The sequence below is a fragment of the Indicator indicator genome, chromosome 2, assembly GCF_027791375.1.
Source record: "Indicator indicator isolate 239-I01 chromosome 2, UM_Iind_1.1, whole genome shotgun sequence".
NCBI classification, from domain to species: Eukaryota; Metazoa; Chordata; class Aves; order Piciformes; family Indicatoridae; genus Indicator; species Indicator indicator.
The window spans coordinates 18,682,482-18,705,943 of NC_072011.1; the positions used below are offsets into that span (position 1 = coordinate 18,682,482).

A 23,462-nucleotide genomic window follows, 5' to 3' on the forward strand; every position below is an offset into this window, starting at 1 on the left:
CTAGCTATCAGAATCACTGTTCATGTCCATACCTGTATTTACTGTTTCCTGGTCGATCATGCCACCTTCAGCAAAGCCCTCCAAATCATCTAATTTTACTTTCTCCCAAGGAATATATGAAACTCCCAGATCTACATCCCAGAACTGTTTGTATTCTGTTTTCACACCTTTATTCAAAGCCCAGGCAATCTGAAAATAAAACCCAACCAGATAATCCAATTAAACCATGCAACCTGTGAATAGAGAATTTCAGGTAATTTCCTTTATACTTCTGTCATGATAGATTAAGTGGTAGAAATCGCAGAAAATTTACATGGCCTCTGCAACAGCTTTGTCAAAGATTAATTACATTAAAAAACATTAATATCTTCTACATTAATTCTAACATATAGATAGGGAAATTAAAAATAGCAGTATTTGAAGCATCAAAGAAAGCATAAAAAAGTTCAGCATTTGATCATATACTTAACCATAAGAATACCACCAAAATTAATATGAAGTGATTCACACAGTCTAGTACAAGACTCAGGTTGTTTATAGTCTTGTATGCCTATCACTAGCACATACATGAAATGCTCTTCAAGTATTTCCTGAGTAACAATTCCCAATTTTGTTTTATTATCTCTCAAGTCACCTGTTAAAATCTCCACCTTACAGAAAGAAACAAACAAACAAATTACATATTCCTGTTTCATTTTTCTCCGTGTTGCACACTCGATTAGACGCAACTAAAATTCACATTAAGGGTACTGTGCTTGAAATGGACAGCAACCTTGGACAAAAATCAACTTACCTTAATAATTTTAGATCCAATTTTATAGGACCCAGAACTAAGTTTCTGAAGAGCACGATATGCATCTTGTCGATGAACCATACAGACATAAGCACAACCCCTTGGGGGAATCATCTATGGAATAAAAAAAAAACAGTCTTAAAAAAGATGAAAATTGTTACTTCAGATTATGTAACTACACTAAGTACACTAATACTGAAAAATGAAAGGCTTACACTGTAAACAATTGTTACCTTAATCAGCAATGTTAACACTTTTGAGCATCTGCAAAACTTTAGAGTCATACTGGCATGGTACTTCAGGTATAAAACTTTCAAGAAACTCAGAAAACTGAAGAAGAGGTGCTAAAAATGACATGAAGGATTTGAATGACAGGGAGCAGGAAAGAACTGGGAGCTATACTATGACAACTTCTGAAAAGCAGAGGTTGCCACCTCTTATTAAGCTCCAAAATCACTGCAAGCTTTAATAGAGGTGCACTCTAGTAGTTATCTTGCAGTTCTGAAGGGTAGAGTCATCATTCCTGGAGCATGATTTCCACTACCTTTCATGTTTTATTTAGGAAAGAAAAGTACAATGTGGCAAGTAATCTTTGGAAGTGGGCAAAACACATATGACAAACGCTTGTTTTAGTCAAAAACATGTGTGTGCTTTTATGCTTTTCAGGAGCACACAGTAAGATAATGAACAAAAAAGGACAGATTTTAATGCAGTTCCTATCAAAATATGTTATACAACAAGATATACAGCAGTATTATCCTTGTTACTTAAAGCTTTGTGGAATGCATGGGCTAAGCAATTTTCAATATGCTCTGCCTCTGAAATGTAACAGGCACTGGGCCATTATCGTTGTTACATTACTTTCCTTTCAACTTTCTTAATTGATAGTCCCTGCGATTCAAAATGAGGCATAAATATCAGGTTATGGGGTTTAACTTGAAGCTTTTAAAAATATTCTGTAACGCCACAAAAATATTCCTGATAAATATTCCTGATAAATTCCTGATATTTGAATATACTAACATAATAGAAAAAGCAGTAAAAATATTATCTCAAATTAATCAAATTGCTTGAGAAACACTTTAAAGCAACTAAAGAAAGAGACAAAAATCCAAATTTCTTTCATGTGGATATGAATTATGCTGGATTATATGCAACACTGAAGTTTGACTCTAAACATTTAAATCTAAATTACTCTAAATAATAAGAAATGTACATCCTAATTAAAACCATCTTTTTAATTATCACATTTTAGAATAAATACTTGTTTACAGTATTTTTTTTTTCAAATGTTTTATTCACGTTGACTTCAATTAATGAATCCTCTGTATGGGATGCAATCAAGAATAATCATCATGGAATCATGGACCACTGTGGGTTGGAAGGGAGCTTAAAGATCATTCAGTTTCAACCACCCTGCCATGGGCAGGGACATCCCCTACCAGGTTGCTCAAGGCACCATCCAACTGAGATTTGAACACTTCCAGAGTTGGAGCCTCTCTAACTTCTCCGGGCAGCCTGTTTTAGTACCTCACCATCCTAGCATTAAATAAATTCTTCCTAATGTCTAATCTAAATCTAAGTTCTTCCAGTTTGAAGTCACTACCCCTCAGCAGTCAGCATGGATTTACCAAGGGGAAATCATACTTGACTAATCTGATAGCATTCTATGATGCCATAACTGAATGGGTAGATTCAGGGAGACCAATGGATGTAGTCTACCTTGACCTTAGCAAGGCCTTTAACACTGTCTCCCATGACATCCTAGTGAGCAAGCTCAGGAAGTGTGGGATGGAAGAGCAGACAGTGAGGTGGATTAGGAACTGGTTACAAAATAGAGTCCAAAGGGTGGTGATCAATGGTGCCAGGTTCAGCTGGAGAGCTGTAACTAGTGGAGTCCCCCAGGGATCAGTGCTGGGTCTGGCACTGCTCAACATCTTCATCAATGACATTGATGAGGGGACAGAGTGTCTGCTCAGCAAGTTTGCTGATGCCACCAAACTGGGAGGCTTGGCTGATGCAGCTGAAGGCTGTGCGGCCATCCGGCAAGACTTGGACAGCCTGGAGAGCTGAGCACAGAGGAACCAAATGAGGTTCAACAAGGACAAGTGCAGAGTCCTGCATCTGGGGAGGAATAATAAACTGTACCAGTACAGGTTAGGAGGTGATCTGCTGGAGAGCAGGCCTGTGGAGAGGGACCTGGGAGTCCTGGTGGATAACAAGTTATCCATGGGACAGCAATGTGCCCTTGTGGCCAAGAAGGCCAACGGGATCCTGGGGTGTATTAAGAAGTGTGTGGCCAGCAGATGGAGGGAGGTTCTCCTCCCCCTCTACTCTGCCCTGGTAAGACCTCATCTTGAGTCTGTGTTCAGTTTTGGGCTTCCCAGTTTAAGAGGGACAGGGATCTGCTGAAGAGGGTCCAGCAGAGGGCTACAAGGATGATTAGGGGACTGGAGCACATGCCTTATGGGGAGAGGCTGAGAGCCCTGGGGCTTTTCAGTCTGGAAAAGAGAAGCCTTAGAGGGGATTTAATAAATGTTTATAAATATCTGAGGGCTGGGTGTCAGGAGGGAGGGGACAGGCTCTTCTCACTTGCTCCCTGTGATAAGACAAGGAGCAATGGATGTAAGCTGCAGTCCAGGAGGTTCCACCTCAGCACAAGGGTGAACTTCCTTACTGTATGGGTCACAGACAACTGGAACAGGCTGCCCAGAGAGGTTGTGGAGTCTCCTTCTCTGTAGACTTTCAAGGCCTATCTGGGTGTGTTCCTGTGTGACCTGAGCTAGATTGTATGGTTCTGCTCTGCCAGGGGGGTTGGACTCGGTGATCACTTTGGGTCCCTTCCAACCCCTGACATCCTGTGATCCTGCAACTACATGCTTTTATAAAAAGTCCCTCTCCAGCTGTCCTATAGGCCCCTTCCCAATACTCTAAGGCTTGCTATGAGGTCTCCCTGGAGCCTTCTGTTCTCCAGACTGAACAACCCCAACTCTCTCAGCCTGTCTTCACAGGAGAGGTGCTCCAGCCCTTTGATCATCTTCACGGTCCTCTGCTCTAACAGTTCCATGACCTTCTTGTGTTGGGAGCTCCAGTGCTGGACACAGTACTCGAGGTGGGCTCTCATAAAAGCAGAGAATGTGGGGAGAATCACTTCCCTCAACTTGCTGGCCATGCTTCTTTTGATGCAGCCCAGGATACAGTTGGCTTTCTAGGCTGCAAGCACACATTGCTGGCTCATCTTAAGCTTCTCATCAACCAGGACTTCAAGTCTTTCTCCTCAGGACTGCTCTCTGCCCAGCCTGTACTTCTGCTTGTTTCTGCACTAATGTGCAGATTATGACCTTGCACTCGGCTTTGTTGAACATGAAGTTGGCACTGGCCCACTTCTTAAGCCTGTCAAGGTCGCTCTGGATGGCATCCTTTCCCTCCAGCTTGTCAACCACACCACACAGCTTGATGTTGTTGGCCAACTTGCTGAGAGTTCATGCAATCCTGCTGTCCAAGTCACCAACAGCACGAGTGCTGTTGCCAACCCTTTGTGTAACACTACTCATCACTCGTCTCTGCTTAAGACAGAGTCATTGACCATCACTCTTTGAGTGTTATCATTAAGTCAATTTCTTATTCGTCGAGTGGTCCATCCATCAAATTCATGTCTTTACTATTTGGAGACCAGGATGTCATGGAGGACAGTGTCCAATTTTTGCACAAGTCCAGACAGATTACATCAGTTGCTCTCCTCTTGTCCATCAATGCTGTTACTCGATCACAGAAGGCCACCAAATTTGTCAGGCACGATTTGCACTTGGTGAAGCCATGTTGCCTGCCACCAGTCACCTCCTTGCTCTTCATGTGCTTTAGCACATGATCTTGCCATGCACAGAGGTGAGATTGACTACCCTGTAGTTCCCTGGGTCTTCCTTTTGTCCCTTTCTGACACTGGCAGTTATGTTTCCTCTTTTCCAGTCACTGTGATATTCACCAGATTACTATTACTATTGCTTTTTAAATATGATGGAAAGAGGCTTGGCAACTTCATATGCCAGTTCCCTCACGACCTGTGGATGGATCTCATATGGTTCCATGGACTTGTGTACCTTCAGATTCTTTAGGTGGTCTCAAACCTGATCTTCACTTACAGTTGGAACTCTTTCATTTTCCCAGCTCTTGTTTTTACCTTCTGTAACTTGGGAGGTGTGGTTAGAGACCTTCCTGGTGAAGACTGAGGCAAAAAAACAGAGAGTACCTCAGCCTCCTCCTTACTCTGGGTGACCAGATCCCCCTGTTTCCTTCCAGTAAGAGCCCACTTTTTCCCTAGTCATTCTTTTAATACTGACATACCTACAGAAGCCTTTGTTAATGTCTTTGACGTCCCTGGCCAGATTAATTCTGAGCTTTAGTTTTCCTGACTTGGTCTCTGGCTACTCAGACAACTTCTCTGTATTCCTTCGAGGATACCTGTCCTTGCTCCCATCCTTTGTAGGCCCCCTTTAATGTGAATACACAACAATATGTGTCCATTAGTCCAAGGAAATATGATGCCTGTGCTGTCTCACAACATGAAAAAAGACATAACTTCCTTCTTTGTTAAGACCCTGGTTTAAAAGACTGTGTAAATTGTCAGTGCTTGGGAAAAGCCAGTTTACCATGAAGTGTACAGCTTTTAGTGCTTCAGAAGTCAGCACACAGAAACCAACAAGCAAATATCAAAGCCACAGTTTTTAAACAGTGATAAAAAAGTGTCCTCAATAAAACCTTAAGCTGCTAAAAGGAATTCAGAGGTATAAGCACATTTAGGTTGCTAGTCTGTAACCCCATGCTTACTTACATTTATTGACTCTATTTGTCCAAATTCTTCAAACAAGTTAGTTAAATCTTGCTGTGTTGCCTTCTTGTCTACTTGACCCACCCAAAGAGTAGTGCTGCAAACTGTCAAGAGACACGTTCACATCAATCAAAAGACTAGAATGTAAGCTTATAAAACACTCTATAGCATGGATATAAAAGGTTCTACAATTACACAGAAATCACTGATCAAAGAGCCAAAACAGTAAATTGATGACTTATTATACAGAAAATAAGTACATTTACGAACAGGTATTCCCCAAACAAATAGTAGAAGTCTTCATTCATCTTATTTCATTTTTCTTTAAACACAGAAGTTGTTATAAAAGAAATTAAAAAAAACTGTAGATTTTCACGTGCTACAGTGAACTGCAGTTGAAATTACTTCGGAAAAAGAAACAAATAATTTCTATTTCATGTTCTGTAAAAACATGCCTCTAGGATTTAGTCAGTTTTAATGAAGTAAGACTAAGTGCTAACTGGCTAGAAATGTGTAACAGAAGGAACTTAGCTGCAGTACTATGCACTGCATTTTCACTTGAAAGAAACAGAAATTTGACTTTACCTTGGGTATAACAGTTAAAGACAAACTTATCTGAGGCCCATCACTGAGATGAAGTTATCCACGATACTTCTGACTCTTGTCAGTTCCAATACAAGGCCAGACCCCTGTAATTTCTCTCTGAAGTGCCTACCACTCCCCGCCTCACCAAATATAAACACTGACATGTGAGCTAAAACTTCCTTCTCCATACATACATGGATCCAATTCTTTTTTTCCCCCAAATATTAACCAGTTTATGTGCACAAGTCTCAATGAAATCATAGCAGTTATTTCCACTTAACACATGATGATCTAAATCAGCAACAGATCAGGCCAATGTTGGTGGTTTTCCTCAAATATTTTACTACCCCAAGTAACCTACTCAGGATTTTAAAGGACCTAAGGCAGAACAAACCTAGGTCTCCCAGGCCTGCGCTATCCTGAACCAAGGAAACATTTTTTCTTCATCGTCATCTTGATATATCACACATCCTTCTTGTACCAATCTTGGTGCACCAAACTAGAAAACCAGAGCTGTGCATTCCTATGTCAACGAGTATTTCCCGTGGATAGCAGTACTGAGAAAGACTAGCCTTAGGACTTGGGCAGAAACAGTTCCACTCATGCCTGTAGATGACCTTTTTGATTCTCATGGTGTTAAGCTCTATGAAGCAATTCTTCAGACATCAGCAATCGGTAACAGCGGCTGTCACTAAAAGAATTTCATGAAGTAAAATGCTTGTCAGGTGAAATTACCTACCTACCTACCTACTAACTTATTTATTTGTTTAGTTAGTTAGTTCTTTTTACTCTAAAAGTTTCCACACTTCCCTTAGCCACCTTAGTACCTTCTTTCATGAGCTGGGTCACTTCACATGACCTCATAGCTCCCTGCTTTGTGGACTATTGGAAGAAATCTAAACTATAAAACTTAGGTGATTCTTTTCATGTGAAAAACAAAAGAAGAAAAAAAATATGTATCTTAACTGTAGTTCAGTTCCAAGTTTAAAATCACCTTGGAATGATGCAAAATATGTATGCAAAGAGAATAGAACACTCATTTCAAAAAATAATTTTGAACTGCTGAACTTCTCAGATAAATGAAACAGTTTTAAAACACAAAATAAATGCAGAACTACACCAGAAACTGTGTATAAAATATCTAAACAAATTTGGGAGTTCGTTACAAAAATAAGTACAATTTTGCATCCCAAGAATTCAGAGTCCTGCTAAAAGGAGCTACGAGATATCCTGATACAGCACCAGGTGACTACACCCAATTTCACTGTTTCTAGCACTCATTTCAAAGGACACTCCTTTTGATTTAAGCAGCTGTGTGGAGGAAGTTCTCCTTCTCCCTGCTATCTTCCTTCTTTTTAGTATGCACATTCTCTGTAGAAACAACAGTGCGCAGCAACGCTCTGCAGAAGCTGAAATCCAGCTGGGTTTTGGATACTTTCTTGGGATACAATCATTAAGGTCTGTCTTACGATAGCAAATTACTTGTTTCATGTTCCTCTCTGCTTTTGTTCTGTGTTCCTGCTATGTAAAAAGCACTCTAAAAGTTTAACAAAACTCGCCTCTGCTTAAGTTACTCAGCAAAGTGTCCAAAGTGTATATAACATATTTAAATCTTATCACGTTATCAATTTTCAGATCAAGTGCTGGCCATCCTCAAATGCCCCATCCCATAGAAGAGAGCATGAAAGAGAAAGCACACTGGAACTCAGGGACAGCCTTTGCTACCCTATTCAGAAGTAGTGTCACTGATGCAACAGTATGAGCAAAATCATCAGTAGAATAGCATGATACTTGCTTTACTCTATGATGAAATTATTGTAAGTTTCATAAATGGTAAAAAAAAATTATGGTTACCATATCTTGTAACAATACTCAAACTAAATGTTGTTCTTTCAATGAAAAGCAAGGCCTTTTTTTATCCTTTAATACTACATTATTAAACCAGTAAACAGCTTCCACTCACCACTTAGTGTTTTTGACCGTATAGGAGGCAATCCCTTTTTCTGACGCTCTTTTTCCCTTTCCCTAGCCCTTCTTTCGCTGGAATATGACCGAGACGACTTTCTCTTCCTTTCTCTTGATCTTGACCGTGAACGTTTTCTGTGTTTACGCTTACGAGAACCAGACCGTGATCTAGACCTTCGCTTTCTTGGTGACCTACAAAATACTTCATTTCAGTATGCTGAGTTATAGAGTAATTTTAAAAAAATCTAATTCAGTCATCTGCTAACTACAGACTTGACTTGGTAGTTAAATGATACAGACATTTCTGTTATATTTTACATATTTAGATTTTTCTGTTATATTCACGTGTACTGCTTCAGGAAATAAACTTCATGCTATCAGTATTAAGAATAGAACATACCACCTTGAGCTCAAAACCAAACCCATTCAAAGAGTTTCATGACAAGATCTATCTTCTGGCACAGAAAATCTGACCAGCTGCTAGTGTTAGTTATTTTTGCTACCTGAATAGGGCACAAAAAATTTAAAGCAGAACACAGATATGCTAAATGAACTGTCATACAGAAAGTCTGTATGTTAACACACAAATACTAAATGAACACTTTTTCCACTGCCATAAACTGATCATAACAATTTTGGAAAAGACAGAATTCAGAATGATAATCACAAATTGAATTGCAACTTTGTTTCAGAAAATGTTCATTTACTTAATACAAGTTAATTATGAAACCTTGAACGAGATCTTGAACGGGTTCTTGATCTTGAATGAACAGCTGATTTCTTTTCTTCTTGCTCAAAAATCTCTTCTTCAGCAACATCCTGTCCTTCATCTATGTCCATGTCCTAAAGTCAGGCATAACAAATGTTCAATAATTAATAAATGTAATCACAATATGTACAATTATATTGAAGCATGCATCCATATTACTCATTCTGAAATCATCTGAGTTTGTGCTTTCCTTTCAACTTCTGTAATCAAATTTAAAATTGGTTTTACCTGTTGTTGAATATCCATTGAATCATCTACATTGGTTTCTACTTCTAAAAACTGCTGCTGACTACTCCCTTGTGATGGTGAGGCAGAGTGCTCTGAACCAAAATTTCCTTCTTGGTTCTCCTCAGGGCTTGCCTAAATAACAAACAATCATATGCCATTAAAATAATAATAATATTCATGACTATAAAAATATTACTATTTTCTGAATTAAAAAAAATCAAAGTATGACATTTGTTTCTTAATATGGCTGGCTTGAAAACAAAAACTCACAGGAGAAAGAATAATTGTAGCAGCCATACTGACACTGAAAGATACCCACTGGCAACATATCCATTCACATGAAGTAATAAATTACATGCTGTTATTAATATAAGGGAAACACTACATTTAACTCCAAACTTTCTTACAGTCTGTGACTTTAGACAAATCATTACAAGATGATGCAGGGTGCTGTGTCATTTCTGTCAGCACATCAATTACAAGACCTAACAAAACAAGCAGTTCTGAAACCAACAAATTTAAAAAATCTAAACCTACTGTCTTCTTGATTTCCTAGAGAAAAAAAATATAATGGCCTGTACTTTGGATGGAAAGTACAGCTTTGCAATAAATATTTGTAAGATATGAAAGAAATTCAATAAAACCAGGAAATACAATTAAAATACACAGAAATGCTAACAGGATAATTTTGAAAAGTAATTTTCATCTAGAATCCAATACTGCAGGAAAACATTTTGGTAATTCTCATTACACTTTCACTTCAAGTAAAGAAATCTAGATATTCTAATCAGCAGAATGGTAGAAAGTTAGCAGAATGACAAGCAGTTCCAAGGGTTTTTATTGTTTTGTCTTCATATTGTTAAACATCTTATAAACAAAAAAATCTACTACAAGTCAGTTCCTGCATTTTCCTTTCAACATTATCTGTTTCACCACATTTTTCCTTTTTTCAGCCTGTTTCTTGATAATCAGTTCCTACAAATCGTGTTTCTTCTTCTGCCTCTGTCCATCCTCTCCTCCTTGCTCTGTGCTCCTAATTTTTCCTTAATAATTTTGGTTTGTGTTGTATGTTCCTTCTCTTCCCTTGATCTTTCTCACTGATGCTTAAACATGGAATTAAAGAAAATCTCACTCATAACACGCTCCAGTCATTACAGAGTAGTTCCAGCAGAAGTTTGTATTTTTAGCTGCTATAAAGGTGAAAAAAATTTTCCTCTGTGTAGTGACTAGACAAGAAGCTGAGTGGACCAGAAAGGAAACAACTTCTGGACTTGGAATAGAAGATCAAATAATAAGGGGTGAGTCATATGAACATTCTACCCGTAAGTGTACTGTAACCTACTTTCAGAGATTAAATTAATTCAAACTCCATTTCTGCTTGTTTTACAGTACGGTAGGCATTCAGCATTTTTATTTTCAAATTTGATGTATGCTTTTAGATACATCACATCAAAAGCTCTTAAAACAGATGTGCTATTTCAAGTTATATTCCTTTACATTTTTTGGTTTAAAGCCAGAAATTGCTAGATATCCACCAACCCCAAAACCTCCTTAGTCTGTAGCTATACTGTACAACTTTGTCAGCTGCATCACTCAAATGAGAAATGAAAATGAAACACAGTAAAATAAAGCAGTAGAATAAGAAAATAGTATGTAGTAAAAATTAAATTACTATTTTTCTAAACACTAAAAAGTCAAAGTCATAAATACAAAACTTAAACAACATTCTTGTTTGAAAGCTGAGCAATTGCACCTTTGCACAGGTTACACTAAAAATCCTAACAGCAGTTTGTTAAGTTTGTCCCCTAGACTATTCAATCTAAGATTTCTATTTTACTGTGAAACAAGATCTAAATACTTCACAGAAAGTGTACTTCTATTCTGTCTTGATATTAAGCAGATATCATTTCTGGTTTTTTTTCTAATGGGATCAAGATGGGAAAAGAGCAGCTAAATACCAAGAAGTAACCTCAGAAGAAATAAGCTAATTTACTTTCATGTAGAAAGGACTAAATTCACATAGTTAAGAAGGAATCTTAAGTTGTCTTGAGTATCAGTTCTTAATACATCAGCTCTCCAAAAAAGGACTTCGGGTTACTGGTGGATGAGAAGCTGGACCTGAGCTAATAACGTACACTTGCCAGAAGGCCAATCATGTCCTGGGACTGTATCAAAGAAGTGTGGCCAGCAGATTGGGAGGTGATTCTGCCCCTCTACTCTGCTTTGGTGAGATCGCACTTGGAGTACTGTGTCCAGTTATGGGACCCCCCAACACAAGAAGGACACAGACCTGCTGGAGCAGGTCCAGAGGAGGGCAACAAGGATTATCAAAGGGCCAGAGCACCTCTCTTATGATGACAGGCTGTTGAGCCTGAAGAGAAGGTGGCTTTGGGAGGATCTTATAACTACATTTCAGTATCTGAAGGGGACCTACAAAAAGGCTGGGGAAGGACTCTTTAGCTGGGAAAGGACTCTTTAGGGGGACTTGTAGAGATACAATGAGCGCAATGGTTTTAAACTGGAGCAGGGTAGGTTTGGCTTGGACATAAGAAGGATGTTCTTTACAATGAGAGTGGTAAAATACTGAACAGGCTGCTGATGGATGTGGTTGAGACCCTGTCCCTAAAGACGCTCAAGGTCGGACTTGATGCAGCCGTAGACAGCCATATCTAGTTGGATGAGTCCCTGCTGACTGCAGAGGGGTTGGACAAAATGATCTTTGAGGGGCCCTTCCAACTCAGTGCAGTCTGTGAATCTGTGAATATATGTGACTCTATTCTTTAGCTCAGATTCTTCAAGAGAAAGCATATTCACTAGCCAAGACTTAAATGTTTAGTAGGGTAAAGTAATCCACAATCTCTGTTCTGTCCTCTAAGTTGTTCTGCAGCAGCAGCTTGCACACTGCTCTCCCATTAAAGACAGGAGCATAATCACTTAAGTGCTCACCTTCTCTTTTCTGACAACAGGGAAAAAGGTGATTTTCCCCTTATAAAGGGCTGAATAACTGAAGCACTGTCAGTCTTTCCTATGAGAAACAAAATGTACACCCTGCACAATTCTTTTTTTTTTTTTTAATCTGCTTTGGGTACTTTCTTCTGCTTATTACACCTATTCTGCAAGCTTCTGTTAGGTGATCAACTAATGACAAAGACTTTCATTACAACAGAAGTGTCAGTAACAAGGCAATGTTTTTGTTTTAGAATACAAATTTTTTGATCAGTGGAGAAAATAATTATTATGACAGCCACAAGGTGGAGTTCTTACTTTTTGAGGCGGCTGTTGCTCCAGAAGCTGTTGTCTGAGATGTTCTAAATTTTGTTGCTGTAGCTGTTCAGCTAGCTGGTGAAAAAGTGAGTTGTTCACAGATTCTGGTACTAAAGGCCTAAAATGAGATAATTTAAATTACAAAACTACAAAAGTTATTTTCTTGAGTTAACTAGTTGGTAAATAGGTCTTCACAGTTTAGTTTTAAGTTTAACTAAAAGTGTAAAAAAATCCACCTTTATCAACTTTATCAAATTTAACACTATGAACATAAATAGCAAAGCAAAGAACATTCTAACTCTAAGATAAGGCAACAAAAAATAAGAATTTTAAGAATACTTAGTATGTCTATGTGCCAGATATTTCATTAATTTACTAAACTCTATTCTCTACTTACTGTTTTAGTATAGTTACACTTCAGGATAAAAAAAAACCAAACAAAACCACAAAATAAAACATTTTCCTTCCTACTTAATCCTAATGTTAACTAGCATCAGGCAAATTTTAGCATTTTCCATAAGAAACATAGCTTGATCTTACAGTTGAGAAGTGGGAGTTTCCTTTTTAGGCTCTTCACTTTGTTCAGATTCTTCCCCAAAGTCAAACCTGTCCATCAGCTTCTAGGAGAAAGCAAAATAAGCATTACTCACTACTTCTTATATGTCACTTTGTGTATTTACTTTTCAAAAGAAAAAATGCTCTTATTTCTCAATGTTAAAAAAAAAATAGCCCAATTAGAAAATTAAATGTCATACTGCTTCAAATACCAAATTTTGTCCATGGCTTTCTTGAGCCCTGGCTGCTGTTAAATGTACAACTACGTTTTCTTTCAATAGCAAATAACAGCTATTTGGAGGAAAGCTTAAATAAATAATTAATTTTATGTAATGGTACCTTTAATTAGAAGAAATTACTACGAAGAGGCCAACTATTCAGTCCTTTGGCAATCAGCAAACTGGTCTGCTCATATCAAGAGAAGACCTACAGCTTGATTACTTTGCAAAGAATTATTGTATTTTCACACACATGTGTCATTTAGACAACCTGAATTCCTTCAAATATACTGTTCCTTGAAAACAACTTCTCACACAGTCTGCAAAAAAAAAACCAAAGCAAGGTGTTATCATGTAAGAGGAATAAGCCTCCACAGGGATAAAAATAAAGGTATCTGACAGGGAAAAAGAAGACTTTGATAAACTTCCTGGTTTATCTGTAAAAATGTCTACACTGTAGTTTGGCTGAACAAAAAAAATTTTGTTTTGTTTATTAACTGAAGACAGAACTAAAGCATGAAGTAATACAGCACACATTATTTATTACTGAGATTATCATTTTTCAGTAACTATGTATAGATAGAGCAGTGCTATCAGACCCATGTCCATACATTTTTACACCTGGTAGTCCTCTGAAAAGCACTCAGTGTTGTACTACAAACTACCATAACTTCTTCTCAAATCCTGGTCTCAAGAAAAAAAAACAACAGGATGAGAACATTGGGCAGTCATTTCAAAATCCCAAGGGAAAAACATCTCCAGTAACAAGCCATGATGATTCAGTAGCCTATTTTGTTTTTCACGATGTTCTGTTTACCCTGTTACCAGACTCCAGCAAGAGTAACAACGGATAAGAGAAGAAGAATCATCAATCAAGAATTTCTAGAACTATTTTCTCAATGAAATTATCTAATTTATATGGAAGTAGAACTGAATATGTTTCTGCAAAAATGCAGAAGCATAGACCATTGATCTTATGTGAGATGAGATGCTAAAATCCAGGTTAACTTTCACCATATATATTGAACTCCATTTAAAGCAAGCTCACCACCTTCTTTTTATATTTTTTTTCATATTCTAGACCATTTTCAAGTAAAGCATTTCCAAAATGCTGCTGCTCTGATAAAAATACAAGTTTTACAAAAATAACCAGTCTCATCTTTAAAATCTTATTAATCATCATGTATCTTCCATCAGGACAAAGTAGATAGGAAGATAACAGAATACACACTACTTAATGCTCTGGAAAAAAAAAAAGAACAAATGGAAAGCAGTCAACAATTTATGACATGCAAAAAAATGATTTAGTTAAACTGAGGCCAGAGAAAACCAAAAATACTTACAGCCAAGACAGGCAAATGCGCAGCATACTTTTTGTTTACGTTTGTTTTAAATAACATAATAGCTATGGAAGGGAAAATTCTGAACTGAAAGACCTTTATTAATAAATTGTAACTGGTTACTCTCTATAATAGAACAACAGAAATTAAAACAAATTAAGTATTAGGATACCTAAGTTAATCTAACTATGCTAGGATACATACATTCATATGCTACATGCATATGAAAATACAGAACTTTCCATGAATGCTACACTTGTTACTTTAATTACTTAAGACAAGAGTATGTTCACATATGGCAATGAGAGAAATTAAAGCAATGAAAAAAGCTTTTTATTCCAAAAGAAATAAATTTCTTTATAAAGATCATAATACTCTCTTTAAAAATTAAAACAGAAGGAATAGAACATAAATGTATAGAAAATGTTGATGAAAAAATCTTTCTTTACCATAACACAAGTATGCAGTCACGTAGCAAGATTACAAAAGACACACATTTGATGCTGACAAAAGAAAGAAGCTTTCCACATAATGCATATTAATTCGTGCAACTTACTACAAGATGCTATGGAGACCAAAGGGCTTGAAAACAAAGGATTGGAAAAATTGCCACACTTATTACAAATAGGGACTTTAAAGGAGATGTGTGCTTATGTATTCATCAGATATATTTTCCTGCACTGTTTACATCTGTTAGCCAATTCACCATTATTATATCATGGAATGAGAACTAAGCCTCACCATTTTCTTTGACTCATCATGCCTAGTGTTTATTTATCATAAAAGCTGTCTTTTTTTTTTTGTCTGCCAACTCAAAACACTTAGCTTTTGGACACTGCCTTCCATGTAAGTATTTGTATATCCATTCCATTTTATATATTTCATCACAAGCCTATTCAGTATCTTCTATAGAAATTACACCGTATTTCTAATTATTGCTTTTAGGAACAGCTGGATTCTCTAATTTTGCTGCTGCAGCATTTTAAGATGTTCAGGACTGGTCCCTGTACCTCAAGTACCTTCATCAATTTCTCTACTAGATGACAGTATGTCTTTCAACCCATTCCTCAAAAAATTTAGGATCACACAACAGTCCAGTCTGAAAGAGACCTCAGGAGGTCTCAGTTCAACATTCAGATCACAGCAAGCTTACCTGTAACCTCAGATCAGGTTACTCAGGGCTTTATCCAGTTGAGTCTTGGAAACGTTTTACTAAGACTGCAAAATCTTTCCAAGCAACCTGTTTCAGTGCTTGGACTTTTCTCATGGGAAAACAGGTTTAACCCATACTCATTTCAAACCCTTTTGTTTCTTTTTCTCTGTAGTCTATAATCCCGCCACTATGCTGTGCTGTGGAAAGCTGACCTTCCCATAGGTCCCTGGAAGAGGAAAGCTGGGGGGGGTGCTGACAATAACGTCACACATACAACTGCTCATAGATCTGCACCCTAAAGCTACCCATTCCCCAGGCTGAACCACTTCCAGTCCCACACAGGGTGAGTGCCCCAGGCCTGACCAATTTGGTGGTCCCCCACTAAACTCACTTCAGTTCTCAATGTCTTTCCTCTGTGGTGGCAGGGGCAGCAAAACTGGATGTGATACTCTAAATGCAGGCTAGAACAGATGGGATGTCTACATGTGAGAATCCTTTCCATTGGTCCTGGTCACACAGCTCACAATATTGTTAACCTTCTCAGTGGACAGGGCACTCTGCTGGCTCACTCTGTTGTTTTAAGTTAACTTGTTAACAATTTATTTTATACTTTGTGTTAAATAAAAAATTATTGTAAGTTCTCTAAAATGTATACTCTAAAATGCAAACTCTAGAACTTCAGAGCATTCTAAAAGATCACTAACAAAGATCTGCATTCGTTGTCGAAGCAAAGCATACCCAAAAAATTCCTCTTAAAAAATCTGATTTACATTTTTTATTCAATTTAATTTGGGCATGCTATTTGGACTTTGTCAATAGTTACTTTGAAGCAGCTCCAGTCTGGCATTTTTAACTGAGTGCTCATGCTCATCAGCAGCTGCAGTATATAAGTATATATTTTGCTTCATATTAATCCAAATGAATCCTACTGTAAGCACTGAAGATTGCTCTACTGTGTGAAATGTGTAGGACATTGAAACAATCAAAAGTGTTGCCTCAAAAGCATGCTCCTGATGTAGATGCTTCCTATAGAAGTAAATATTGCCTTTTCAACAATTTTATTAGGCTGCCATGCCTGATTAAAAAAAAATACACAACTATTTACACAATAAAATGAAAGTAATGAGTCTAATAAATGTAACTGTATCATTATGACTCATAGTCTTCATCTACTGAGAAGTGAGATTCAGGTTGCAGTTGGTATTGCAGCTGAGAAATCATTAAAAAAAAAAAGAAAATAAAAAAAGGAAAATTTGTATCCCCAAAACTTATCATTGCAAAAATAATTGTCCATTAATGCATATATATATATATCAATGCATATTCTTCTATAATGCTTTATAGAAGAAGTTGAGTATAGAAATCCTCAAACTAGCTATGATAGCACCAACATTACATTAATAAAAATACATAAATAAACTCTAAATCAATATGGTATTTCTGTTTGTCAAAAATAAGCAGCCTATATAATCTCCGAGTAAAAGCCTCAATGGACTAACAAGACATGAGGTATCAGTTCACTCAGAGATGCTACAGAACACTGAACAAGGAATCTGAGATGTTTTAAATTGTAATACACCTAACGCTACTCACATAATGCAGAACTGAGGCACAGATCACATAGTATAAACACAACTCTTCCACAGCTTACAAAAATGGATTAACACAACCTCAAAACCTACTGAAAGCTTGTAAACTATCACACTGCCACAAGAATTCCTTCCACAACATTTACCTTCAAAATCCAAGGTATCTCAACCATGTACGCTCACTTTGCTGACAACTTCCAGGACAACAATGCTCCTGCATACTGTCACTGGCATAAACCAACTAAAGGAGCACTAGGCAGAAGCCTCTCAAGGTATATAAACATCTTATCAGAATGCCTACTCTTCCACTTTGAAACAAGTTGTCCAACATTCAGGACAGCTACAGCTATCCATATAAATACTGGAACTGAAACCTGTTAAACAAAACCACAATACAACATTGTATTCTTCATTACTTTTTGCATCTACACATTAAGGCAGTCCTTATTAACTGATGCATTCATTCTCTGTGAATACATACTGCTCGAGCAGATGGTTACAAATGTGATAGATACTCTTTTTTCCCAGATTTAAAGAAATGTATGATAAATTGTCTTAAACTTTAAACTCAGCACTTCTTAAGTTCTGAGCAGCTATCTGCCCCCAAAAGAAATTTTCTGGTTTAGGAAAAACAAACAAAACGAAACCAAAACTACCACGCCCACCTGTTTTGCTTCTCTAATTTTGTTATTCTTTATTCACTTCAGGACAATCCTATAGAGATTATCCACTCACAAGCCACGTATATACATGTCTGTGTGTTTCCCTTTCATTAATCTGGTAATAAATAATTTCCTACCTCACATCATAAACACAGGAATGGGAAATACCAGACATGCTCAGTTCTCAGGGCTTCATTACAAAGGGTGAAGGAAAACAACATAACATTGGCTTAAAGGCTTTATAGTACATTCATGTATTTTTACATCTCTCAAGTCAAACCTTAAAATCCAGAAGAAGACTCGCATCTATTGTAAGAATAAAAATTTCTTCAAACTTTACTATTCTACTTCTACCTTATTGAAAGAGACACTCTGTTCCAGTGGATTAAGTGTGTTAGCAGCAGCAGCTGCAGCCGTAAGTTGTGCTGTGAGAGCCTGCAACTGAACGACAAGACCAGCATCCAGGGCTTGAAGCAGGGAAGGCTGAGGTTTCTGCTGCTGTATCTGCAGTGTCTGTATCAACTGCTGAAGCTAAGAGAGAAAAGATAGTGAACACATTAATTCAGAAAAAAGAAAGAAAACGAAAGAAAACAAACAAACAAACTAGTCTTTCCCTTTACACTGAAAAATAACCCAAAGTCAGGAATACAGTATCGTCTAACCTATGCTATCATTACACCATAATTTCCTTTCATTTACAGGAAATTTTATTCCCACTTACTGCCTAATTTGTTTGATGTGCCTAGTAAGACATGTAGACACTTCTTTCTCCATCATAAAGCCTTGCTCTGACACGTTGTGTGATGATCAGTCACCACTCACAATTCACTGCTTTCTAGGGTTTCCCCCCTTCTGTTTCACTAGTTTGATTCCTTCTGACCTGAAAAAAATCTTTTAGCCTACTCCAGCTTCCTAAGGGCCCATCTATATGAGGAAAATCTGTATGCTTTAATATTTGTGTAGAGAAGATTACACAGTTACAAACTGTAGTTTAGGATGATACAACATGTATCACAAAGACCTGACACTAGTGTCTCTGGATTAGTTACAGTGAAACTCTCACGCTCAAAATCAGGTTTGCACCGATAGAATGCAATTCCCCTGCTATGTTAAAAAGCAAATCAAGCAGGAACTGGGGATGTAACTTGATTGCCTGCAATGGCAGAGACTCTAAGATCTGTATAGCACTATCTGAGGATAAAAATTTCCTAGATGCAATGCTGAACCAGAAGCAGCACCTCTGGGGCAACAGACATAGAGTAAAAACAAAGTACATTACAGTAAAAACAAAGTATGGGTAAAGCCACAGGGTATGTGTTAAAAAAATATGATTTAAAAATAGTGCTGAGTGTTTCAAACATTACTTAAAAATAGTTTTGTGGAGTGGTGGAGTGGTTTGGCTTGTTTGTTTATTTAAACAACTCCACTCTGCAACTCAGGAAAGGTCTAGGATTATAGTGGAAAGACTAAGTACTACGAGAAAAGAAACTTTCAAAAGCATAGTGAATGGATGTGAGACATTTCATCGGTGTTTCAGGATACCCTAAGAGTCTGTCTCCTCCTCTAGATTTGGAGAAAAACAAAGAAAAATATAGTATCTTCCATTTTTTTTTAGAACAAATGTACAACCCAATTGCCCAAGTGTATCTTTTTTCCTTGCTTAAACTTCCTATTTGTGTATTTTCTAAATGAACTGTCCTAATGAGCAAATAAAAGACTTTTTCATGTGCAGATATATTAATCTTCTAAACAGAGATGTTTCCATAAAATTGTACAGATTTACCTTAACAGAAAAGAAAAAAAATATTATCCCTATGGAAAGAAGGCCTCTTGAAGTACTATCTAATTAGGGGAAGTAGTTCTTTGACCTTCCATTAAGTAAACCCCTGGAGTGTTACCTTCAGGTGAAAAGGTTGAGCAAATCCAGGTAGTTAAAATTATGCTGACTTAAATCCCTCATTATCCTTATGTTCATATTCCATTTCCCCATGAGGTTTACCACTGAACTCTTACAGGGTTCAATCCTTCCCTTCTTACTAGGGCTCACCCTACATACGCTGATTAGGTTGATCACCTTTTCCACAATTCATCAAGAATGCATGATCCTTTCTCAAGATGTTTTGGTTTTTTTTGATAATATGAAGCAACTCTTTCTGTTCTTTCAAAACATTTATACAGACTCCTTGTACAGCAGTCTGAAAATGCTTCAATTACCGTTCTACCTCACCAAGAGCTTTGACTGATTATTGCAACAGGCAAAGCTGAAAAGCTCCCTCCCTCATTCTTGACTGACCCACAAAAGATGAGCAAATATGGCTGATCCACCTCATGCATTGCTCTGAATAGAAAGGAATCAAACTGAAGAAGCAGATATGGAAGCCTTAGAGTGGGAAAATCCTGTGTAGTCATCATTCTAGCTGTTTTCACATTAATCTGCCCTCTCCTATGTCTAGACTCTCAACTGTCTGCACACATTCTCACCTACAAAACACTATCTTAAGATGAATTCAAAGATACTGGAACTTGGGGGAGTGGAGTGCATGGGCACGGAGTAGCTTGAGGAACAGGAAGAAAAATGAGGATAGAAGCAAATATTGCAGTTCACCTACCAGTCCTAGAAATTTATTGCACACCTCATCTGTCTCCATACTTCTGCTTAAGACCATCTTTTTCCTCGCTCAAAATCCATTGTTCCTTATTTTACCATTTTGAACTAAATATCCAAATATAATTTCTTTGTGATCTGTCTTTAAAACTCCAATTCCCTTTTCATCTTCATGTTTTTCTTTTCTTGTTTGCTTTTTTTTTGTTTGTTTGTTTAATACTGTCCAGGTAACGATCTTTGAAATTACCTTACTGACTTTCCACATATTTCCCATTCTCACTTCACATTGGTTCCCTGTTTATGAGCTACTCTGCTATCTAACCTCACAAAGCATTCCACAAACTTGTTTTGCTTTGCTTTTCAACAACCCATCAATTTCTTTCAGTGTAATCAGATGAAAATATCCCTTTTGCTTAATTTATGAGCAACTACAAATAAATCTGGTTAGCTCAACACTGTAAAACAATCTCACGAAGTTGTTATTATCGTCACCATTGGTGCTTTACAACAGCTCATTGGTGACTGCTGCTCATTCACACACATGGGACTGTTATTTAGTAGTCCAGCAGGTAGAGCATCCTATTCCTCAGTCCAAATAAAAATCATAATGCCAAAGTTACGCTGGTGTCAGAGTTCTAGCATAAACTGAAAAATTATCTAGATTTTTACACAAAGTAGTTCAGGTGCACTCAATGTATGTGGCTGTGGGTTAACAGGACAAGCAGTTCAATATATGCTTCACATCAAGCCACTTTCTTGGAGCTGAGAAACTGAGGAACACAGTCACTTTTAAGACCTTATTTTTTGATGCTGCCAAATAAAAACTGTATTTTGCTGATGGAAAGAATCATCACAATGCACTTCCAGAATAAGTACGTTACCATTATTATAACTCTGTACAATGTTTAGCTTGGGTATCCAGCAGAAAAATAAGCTTAAATTGGCATTCCATTTTCTCCCTCCACCCACAAAATCTCAATGCTGCTCTACTATCTAGAAAAGTATGTATTACAGCCCATCTTACATGAACTCACATTATGCGACACTTTTAGGGAACACACAGGGCTGGTTACAAAAGGTAACAGGAAGTTTTAGCACATCTAGAACTTACTTGTGATGAGTAACTTCATGGGACAATAAACATTTGATGCCAGACACAAAACTGTGAGATATTGATGAAAGCAGTATTTCTTAAGTGTATCTTAAAGACACAAGGCATCAAACAGTGTACTACAAAATAGTTACCTGCTGGCCTTGAGGACTCTGTAAAATCTGTGCAACAGCAGCAAGGGTATCTGTATTAGCAATCTGAGATACCCAAGGATCTGGTAAACTCTGTACCACATTGGCTGGAGTAACTGGCGTCACAGGTGTTCCTAAAACAGACATAATCCAGTATGTTGAAATATTTTAACACATAGACTTAAAAACAGTGTTAGAGAAGGAAAAAAAAAAACAAACAAAACCACAAAGACTTGCTGTAAAAAATTACAAACCAGATATGAATATTCCTATTTATTTTCTACAGTAAAGGGTTTGGGATTGGAAAAAAACAAATTGTAATGATACTACAATCTTTCTAGGACATCAAAACAGGATCACAGAACTGTAGGGGCTGAAAGGGACCTCTGCAGAGCATCTAGTTCAACTTCCCCCACCAGAGCAGGTACACCTACAGCAGGCTGCACAGAACAGCATCCATGAGTCTTGAATGACTCCAGAGATGGAGACTCCACCACCTCTCTGGTAAGCCTGTTCCAGTGCTGTACCACTCCCAAAACAAAGACACTCCTCCTCATATTTAGATGGAACTTCTTATATTCAAGTCTATGTCTATTACCTCGTGCCCTGCTAGTGGGCACCACTGAAAAAAGACTGGCCCCATCCTCTTGACACCCACCCATTAAGTATTTAGAAGCATTGATAAGATGCCTCTTGGTTTTCTCTTCTCCAGGCTAAAAGCCCCTCACCCTTTCTTTGTAAGAGATTTTCTAGTCCCCTAATCATCTTTATAGCCCTAAACCAAGTTATTAAATACAAAGCATACTGCATTTACATCAATTTAAACTCATTTTCTGACACAGAGAGAGCACAGAAAATACACAGACTTGGATCAACATTTCTCAAGTGTAAGTGTAGTTCATAGCTCTTTGTGCTAATAAACTATAGGAACTGCTAAAAGAACAAATGCAAAACAAATAGTTTCACAGAATAATCCAAATAATATAGTGGAAACAATATACAACTAATTATAACTGTTAGCAATCTACTCAGAAAACTCCAACCAGAACATTAAGACCAAGTCATCAACATGAAAATTAGTTTTATGCCATAATCCAAACAAATATTACAACTCTGAAAATACTCCTTCTAGCAGAAAACTAAGGAACACTACATTTAAATGACTAGTGTTTTTGAAAGACATCAGACTTCCAAACAGCATTAAAGCTATGGTTTCCACAACTGAAAGCAATCAAATTAATGAAAATAGAGATACTGAGATAGAAGATGCAGTAAATCCAATCCAAGGGCTGGTACTTCCACTTATTTACAGACACCAATTTAAAATAACGTGGATTTGTCCACCTCACTACTTTCCAGCATGGAATTAGCAAAAAAGGTGGGTGACAAAAGTGATGCCAGACTAAAGTGCCAGAAAACATATTTTAAAATTCCTGATATATCCCCATGTTGAATAAAAAAATTTCCACAAAAGTTGAAAAGCCATCTGTCTACATGAGGAAGAAAGATGCTTTACAACACAAAATGGTCAAGTTTGCATTGATAATAATGTTAGTGCTAATTTGGGAGATACTCCATGAGCACTTTTTTGCCCACAATTCTTCAGTATGATTTCTGGCCAACATACTTCAGATTTGAGGGAGAGGGAAGTATGATACTGGCTGCAGCT

At 37.4% G+C, this 23,462-nt stretch overlaps 1 protein-coding gene across 1 annotated transcript in view; it reads right to left on the bottom strand.

Moving 5' to 3' along the window:
- SCAF8 (SR-related CTD associated factor 8) overlaps positions 1-23,462 on the bottom strand; it is a 54,659-nt gene that overhangs the window by 6,267 nt on the left and 24,930 nt on the right. The window contains exons 6-15 of the mRNA XM_054393914.1: positions 21,797-21,927; positions 18,301-18,477; positions 12,970-13,049; positions 12,430-12,547; positions 9,166-9,297; positions 8,899-9,011; positions 8,167-8,360; positions 5,622-5,722; positions 794-907; positions 33-189 (exon numbers count right to left, since the gene is read on the bottom strand). Coding sequence (XP_054249889.1) covers positions 33-189; positions 794-907; positions 5,622-5,722; positions 8,167-8,360; positions 8,899-9,011; positions 9,166-9,297; positions 12,430-12,547; positions 12,970-13,049; positions 18,301-18,477; positions 21,797-21,927 — 1,317 coding nt within the window. The remainder of the gene's footprint in view (positions 1-32; positions 190-793; positions 908-5,621; positions 5,723-8,166; positions 8,361-8,898; positions 9,012-9,165; positions 9,298-12,429; positions 12,548-12,969; positions 13,050-18,300; positions 18,478-21,796; positions 21,928-23,462) is intronic.